This window comes from Nicotiana sylvestris, chromosome 11 (genome assembly GCF_000393655.2).
Source record: "Nicotiana sylvestris chromosome 11, ASM39365v2, whole genome shotgun sequence".
In the NCBI taxonomy this organism is placed as follows: Eukaryota; Viridiplantae; Streptophyta; class Magnoliopsida; order Solanales; family Solanaceae; genus Nicotiana; species Nicotiana sylvestris.
In genome coordinates, this window is record NC_091067.1 from 47,013,150 (window position 1) to 47,021,044 (window position 7,895).

At 42.5% G+C, this 7,895-nt stretch overlaps 1 protein-coding gene across 1 annotated transcript; it reads right to left on the bottom strand.

Annotated features, from left to right (window-relative positions):
• Positions 1 to 3,444: 3,444 nt before the first annotated feature.
• Positions 3,445 to 4,886, bottom strand: LOC138881008 (uncharacterized). Its single transcript, XM_070161197.1, has 2 exons — positions 4,532 to 4,886; positions 3,445 to 4,334 (listed from the first exon to the last, which is right to left on the bottom strand). The coding sequence occupies exons 1-2, from the start codon at positions 4,884 to 4,886 to the stop codon at positions 3,445 to 3,447; spliced, it is 1,245 nt and encodes a 414-aa protein (XP_070017298.1).
• Positions 4,887 to 7,895: the final 3,009 nt, after the last annotated feature.

The window sequence follows — 7,895 nt, forward strand, 5'->3', positions numbered from 1 at the left end:
AGACACAAAGGGTTTTTGGGCAAAGATAAAATAAGCGATTATGAGGGATTTTTGCCCATTTAAAACTCCATGAGAAGCATTTTTGAAAAGAGTCTGACCGAACCTTGCTTCAGAGGTTGCCTACATATCCTTGGCTATAAAGGAATCAGGTCAGTGTAGTTCTGGAAGTTTTGGTAGCTGGGTCTACCGAAAACTGTGATTTCACTGATGTTGCTGCTGTTTCTGCTTGCTAAGCTCCTTATTATACCAAAATGGAAAGTAAAAAGCTAAACTAGCTACGCCTATCAACTACGAGTTACAAGATTCCTATCTATAAATCTCTTGAAGCTTGATATTGAGTCTTGGCTGGTTCTTGCTGCAGATTCCGATCTGTATCTTGATGCTCGTCAGCTGTAGGTTCTGGTTCTTTCTTCAGCTGTGGATCAAAGTGGGACACGCGAAGCCTGTGACTTCAATCATATCTTGAGTAGTCCGCATCCTTCTCCACTTCAGCACTTTGAGTTTATTGCTTTTGCTCTTTTTCTTCTTTTCTTTATTTTGGATTGAGACTCATTCTCTTGGTCGTCTCAAATATTGTGCCTCGAGATGAAACCTGCTCAGACACTCAAAACAAACAAACGAACGAAATTTTTCTGCCCCAGTTTTCACTAGAAAAATTTCGTGAGTTATTTGCAACTAAAATCTAAATTATTTCTCCCTTTTTTTTGAAACCAATAAAAATATAAATTGTGTCTGTTTAAGAGAAAGAGATTAGGGAATGGAGCCCTATATCTAAAAATCTCAACTTAGGGATTGGAGCCCTAATGTTGGCAAAAGGCGACTAGGGAATGGAGGCCCTATGTCTAAAAATTTCAACTTAGGGATTGGAGCCCTAATGTTGGCAAAAGGCGACTAGGGAATGGAGGCCCTATGTCTAAAATCTCAACTCAGGGATTGGAGCCCTAATGTTGGCAAAAGACGACTAGGGAATGGAGGCCCTATGTCTAAAAATCTCAACTCAGGGATTGGAGCCCTAATATTGGTAAAAGACGACTAGGGAATGGAGGCCCTATGTCTAAAAAAATCTCAGCTCAGGGATTGGAGCCCTAATGTTGGTAAAAGGCGACTAAGGAATGGAGGTCCTATGTCTAAAAACTCAACTTCAGGGATTGGAGCCCTAATGTTGGTAAAAGGCGACTAGGGAATGGAGGCCCTATGTCTAAAAAAAATCTCAACTCAGAGATTGGAGCCTTAATGTTGGTAAAAGGCGACTAGGGAATGGAGGCCCTATATCTAAAAAAAATCTCAACTCATGGATTAGAGCCCTAATGTTGGTAAAAGGCGACTAGGGAATGAAGGCCCTATGTCTAAAAAAAATCTCAACTCAAGGATTGGAGCCCTAATGTTGGTAAAAGGCGGCTAGGGAATGGAGGCCCTATGTCTAAAAAAAATCTCAACTCAGGGATTGAAGCCCTAATGTTGGTAAAAGGCGACTAGGGAATGGAGGCCCTATGTCTAAAAAAAATCTCAACTCAGGGATTGGAGGCCCTAATGTCGGTAAAAGCATAAAAGATTGAGGTTGGGAGTCCCAAGCTAATAGTTTTTTTAAATTTTTATTTTTCAATAAAATGCGGGAAAGAAACTTGGAGTGAACTTCCCTTATTTGGAGTGGTTGTTGCGGCAAGCTGTTTCTAGCTCTTGTGCATCTTTTCCCTTTCGGTTGCACCTGATTCTCGCACGGTTGCTTTGGGTTGCACCTGTTTCAACTTTTCAAACAAAGAACGATTGTTAGTTTGAAACTGTGGTTGGTTTTGTGGCCTTTATTGTTTTTGATCACTTGATCTTGGCTCAACTCTTTTGGTTGGAACCTCTGCTGCTTGCTGGCTTTTCTGAAGATTGATCTCTATCCTAAAACCGAGGAGCTCAACTTTTCAAAATTTCTCATGACGGCTTATAGGCTTTGGTCCTTTCATTTTATTCTGCCTCTAGGGGCTTTGACTTGGGATTTTTTTTCATTTTCAATAAACTCCGATTTCAAAGCATCAGTTATCATGGCCAGTCAGGATCGACTTCATGCACCTACTGAGGCTGGGTACTTTTATTTGGACTTGGATTTTATTAAGCAGAACCCTGTAAAACTAATCTTGCCATCTTTTCTTTGTATTAGTTTCGGAACAGAGTTAGACCGAAAGGGATTCAAGAAAAAGTAAACAAAGGACAAGAAAATGAATTTAAAGGAGAAGTGTCCCTTTCGGGTTGGAAGGATGGACTTATCTGGGGTACATGCGGACTTCAAATAGACATGACATGCTTCTTGGACTAGACTACCGATCCGCACAACTATCCCAACTTCTCATAAACCCATTGCGACCCGTGTTTTTTAAATCGAGGAACCTTTCCAGGACCCTTTCAATACCAGTGGTGGTGAGGGGTTCTTTCTTTTCGATCAACGACGCCATTTTTGGGTTTTCGCCAATCGACCTCTCTCATTTCTCTTCTCACCATTGCCTTATAGTGCTCTTTTCCGAGTTTTCACTAACAAGACTCTCTCGTTTTCAATTTCTCTGCTCACCATTGACTTATGGTGCCCGTGGATTTTCACCAATAAGACTCTCTCATTTTATTTCTCTCATCTTGATTGCACCAGATCCAAACGACCGCGTTCTCCGATTTTGAAAAACCTTTTGCCGATTGATAACATCTGCCCCAATTTCACTTTTGGGGGAAATTGGATTTTTGTTTCAGTGTGACTGAACCCCAGAGAGAGGCTGCATACGTATCCTTTCAGAATCAAGTTGAACGTAGTTCAGGAAAAACATTTTTGTTTTTTTGTTTTTTTTTCACGCATCCTTGTGTTCCAAAGAGGGGAATAAAAGAAAAGTAACCGGCTTAAAAGGGTTAGCCAATGAGTGTTTGGGGTAGCGAGAATGAAAGCCTTCGTCATCCCAATCAGACAATGTTATCATTGCAGAAATATTAGACATAGTGCCTCTTGATTGCATCTGCATTTATAGCTGCTTCGGGATCATTTCCTTCAATGTCTCCCAAGTACACTGCTCCTCTGGGCAATATCTTTCTGATGATGTATGGGCCTTTCCAATTGGTAGAAAATTTCCCTTTTGCCTCCTGATGATGGGGGAGAATACGCCTTAGAACGAGTTGCCCCACTTCAAAATTTCTAGGCCGCACTTTCTTATTGTAGGCACAGGACATTCATTGTTGATACAACTACCCATGGCAAACTGCGGCCATCCGCTTTTCGTCAATCAGGGTCAACTGTTCCAAACAGGTTTTGACCCACTCACTGTCTTTGATTTCAGCTTCAACAATGATTCGGAGAGAAGGGATCTCGACTTCTGCGGGTATTACGGCTTCAGTGCCATAAACTAAAAGATACGGGGTTGCTCCGATTGATGTGCGCACAGTAGTGCGATAGCCCAACAATGCAAAGGGTAGCTTTTCATGCTACTGCCTGGAACTTTGGATCATCTTTCTCAAAATCTTTTTGATGTTTTTGTTTGCTGCTTCGACGACACCATTGGCTTTAGTGCGATAGGGAGTAGAATTCCGATGCATTATCTTGAATTGTTCGTATATATTTCCCATCAAATGACTATTCAAGTTTGCAGCATTGTCCGTGATAACAGTTGTAGGGATACCGAAACGACAGATAAGATTGGAGTGCACAAAATCTACCACAACTTTCTTGGTGACGGATTTGAGAGTGATTGCTTCAACCCTATTAGTAAAATAGTCGATGGCGACCAATATTAATCTGTACCCATTCGGGGCTTTTGGCTTGATTGGCCCAATAACGTCCATGCCCCAGGCAACGAATGGCCAGGGCGCTAACATGGGATGCAATTCCGTGGGAGGTGCATGAATCAAATCACCGTGCACTTGACACTGATGACACTTCCGAACAAAACTAAAGCAGTCTCTTTCCATGGTCATCCAGTAGTAGCCTACTCGGAGGATTTTCTTTGCCAAAACATACCTATTCATGTGGGGTCTGCACACTCCTGCGTGCACTTCATACATGATTCTTCCAGCCTCTTCGGCATCAACACATCTTATCAAGTTGAGATCCGGAGTCCTTTTGTACAACACATCGCCGCTTAAGAAGAAACCACTTGTGTGCCGTCTAATGGTTCTCTTTTGGTCTCCACTGGCTTGCTCAGGGTATTCTTTGGTTTTCAAAAATCTTTTGATGTCATGATACCATGGCTGAACATTTGGTTCTGCCTCAACCGTATTACAATAGTCGTGCATTTCCCTGATTTGTATTTCCAAGGGATCAATGTGGGCATTGCTTGGGTATGGCAGCATTGAGGCCAAAGTGGCAAGTGCATCAGCTAGTTCATTGTGGCAACGAGGGATGTACCTAAACTCTATCGACTTGAATCATTTGCCAAGTTCTTCCACATGTTGCTTATAAGGAATAAGCTTGACATCTCGAGTTTTCCATTCTCCTTGAGCTTGTCAGATAATCAAATCTGAATCTCCCATGATACTAGCTCTTCGACATCTTGGTCGATTGCCATGTTCATACCCATAATGCAAGCTTCATACTCGGCAGTGTTGTTTGTGCAGAAGAACCGAAGCCTAGCTATGGCCGGATAATGTTGACCATTGGGTGAGATCAAGATGACCCCAATTCCAACACCTTTTGTGTTTACCGTTCCATCAAAGAATATTTTCCAAGCATTGGTGTCCTCGGATATTGCCTCAACTAAATTTACCTCTTCATCAGGGAAGTAGGTGTTCAAAGATTGGTATTCATCATCAACTGGGTTTTCATCCAAGTGATCTGCTAATGCCTGGGCTTTCATTGCCTTGCGAGTGACATAGACTACGTCAAATTCAGTGAGAAAGATCTGCCACTTTGCTAACCTCCCAATGGGCATTGGTTTCTAAATATGTACTTTAAAGGGTCCAACCTGGTAATGAGGTAGGTGGTGTAGGCCAACAGGTAATGCCTCAGCTTCTGAGCAACCCAAGTTAAAGTGCAGCAAGTTCTTTCCAACAAGGTATATTTGGCCTCGTAGCTTGTGAACTTTTTGCTGAAATAGTAGATTGCATGTTCTTTCCTCCCGATCATATCATGTTGTCCGAGGACACATCCAAAAGAATTCTCCAAAACTGTCAGATATAAGAAAAGGGGCATTCCTGGTTCAGGCAGGACCAATACTAGCGGGTTTGACAAGTATTCTTTGATTTTGTTAAAAGCTTCTTCGCACTCGCCTGTCCATTTAATTGCTGCGTATTTCTTTAACATCTTGAACATGGGTTCAAATGTGGATGTCAACTGGGCAATGAATCGGGTTGATGTAGTTCAATCTTCCGAGGAAACTCATAACATCTTTCTTGGTTCTTGGAGGAGGCAAATCTCGAATGGAATTTATCTTGGTTGGGTCTAACTCGATGCACCTCCGACTGACTATGAATCCCAAAAGTTTGCCAGATGGAACCCCGAATGCACATTTGGCTGGATTTAGCTTCAGATCATATTTACGCAGCCGCTCAAAGAATTTTCTCAAATCCCGCACATGGTCATCTTGAGTCTTGGACTTGATGATCACGTCATCCATGTACACCTCTATCTCTTGGTGCATCATATCATGTAAAATGGTGGTCATGGATCTCATGTAAGTTGCACCGGCATTCTTCAGACCAAAAGGCATGACCCTGTAGCAATAGGTTCCCTAAGGTATTGTAAACGCTGTCTTCTCTGCAGCTTCCTCATCTATTAGGACTTGATGATACCCAACGTAACAATCCACAAAAGACTGTATCTCATGTTTGGCAAAGTTGTCAACGAGGATGTGGATGTTTGTCAAAGGGAAATTGTCCTTAGGACTTGCTTTGTTCAGATCCCTGTAATCAACACACACTCGGGTTTTCCTGTCTTTCTTTGGAATTGCAACTACATTGGCTAACCAAGTGGTGTATCGAACCACTCGGATCACCCCTGCTTTCAACTGTTTTGTGACCTCTTCTTTAATCTTGTCACTGATATCATTTTTAAACTTTCTCTGCTTTTGTTGAACAGGGGGATAATCAGGGTAAGTTGGCAACTTATGTACCACCAAATCAACACTAAGTCCTGGCATGTCATCATATGACCAAGCAAAAACATCTTTGAACTCAAACAAAAGTTGGACCAAAGCAATCCTAGTTCTTTCATTTGCGTGAATGCTTATCATGGTCTCTTGGACCTCTTCTGAATTACCCAAATTTACCGGCTCAGTATCATTTAAGTTTGGCTTAGGTTTATTCTCAAATTGCTCCAATTCTCGATTTATTTCCCTAAAAGCCTCTTCTTCATCATAGTCTGGTTCTTGGTTTATTATTTCATAGTTAGACAGCGTGTTTGGATCTAGGCATGAAGTCCGCAAGTATGTCATGTTATTTAAAGCCGCATTATTAGTACTGAAAGAAGAAATAAAGAGAAAATAACAAAAATCAGAAGGAATAAAGAAAGATGAACGATGAAATATTGATTTCATTTCAGGGTTTACATTGGAAATTAAAAGACAAGAAACTAAAGAAAACATCCGAGTTACACCCTGTAATAAATCGTGATGCAAAAAAAGTGGCAGGACAGGTCTACCGGGACTCCTGCCTGATTGGGAATGGCATAGCCTTCCAATTCTGCAGTTTGGCATTAGGTCCCATATACAGCACCTCAACGGTGCTTGAGCCTTCCCCTGGTTGAACCATGTGGGCTTCATACAGTATCTTCCTCATGGCCCCACAGATTTCTTCGATTTCTTCGGCTGCAAAGGCCTCATCTTCCTCTTCTTCATTGTATTTCGGCTTGACAAATGTTCTGTACAGATGCGGCACCGGCTGAGGCAAGACCCAACCATCATTCTTTCTATTATCTGCCCATCGTACATCAGCTGGAGTGGGTCTGAAGCCTACCCCAAAGAACTTTTCACTGGCGGTCAGGGTGATAGGTTTAGCTATTCCTTGCGATGATTTCCCAAGACCCTTCCCAGATTTGTAGACATGCCTGATCATTTCTTTGGCCATCATGATTGATGCATTAGAAAGGAAGGGTTTGGGGCAAGGGTCTCCTTCTTTGCACTGGTCTGCAACCACAATTTCAAAGGCCTAATAGACTATGTGCTCACTCCCCTCTCTTGCTTCAATACATGGGACTGATGGGTCCCGATAAATTGATTGCTCAACTTCCCCGTGGACCACAATCTCTTGATCCTCATGCTCAAACTTCACCATCTAGTGAAGAGTAGAGGGTACAACCCCCGCTGCATGAATCCACAGCCTCCCCAAAAGAAAGTTGTAGGATGTGTCCATGTCTAGAACCTGGAAGGTTACTTCAAAGTCTAGTAGGCCGATGGTCAGAATTAGATCAATCTCCCAATTGTGTCCCTTTTGATACCATCGAAGGCACACACACAGACATTGTTGGGTCGGATTCTTTCGGTACCGATTTTCATACGCTGCAGAGTTGAGAGTGGGCAAATGTCTACCCTAGAGCCTCCGTCCAACATGACCCTTTTCACGTAGTACCCTTCGCATTTGACTGTCAGGTGCAGGGGTTTGTTATGTGCAGCCGCTTCTGGGGGTAAGTCATTTTTGCTGAAGGAGATCTGGTTGATTGCGAAAAATGTTTCTGCCATTCTCTCCAACTGCTCTACAGAAGTTTCAACAGGCACATATGCTTCGTTACGGGTCTTGATCAACACCTTTTGATGTTCGGTGGGGTTCATCAAGAGAGATAGCAAGGAGACTTGTGCGGGAGATTTTCGAAGCTGGTCGATCACCTCATAATCTTCCATTTTCATATTTGAAAGAAGGCCTCTGCTTCTTCGGTACTCACGGGCTTCTTAGATGGGAAGCGCTTTCTAGTGGCATTGTTCACCTCTTCCAAATTGAAATACTTTTCA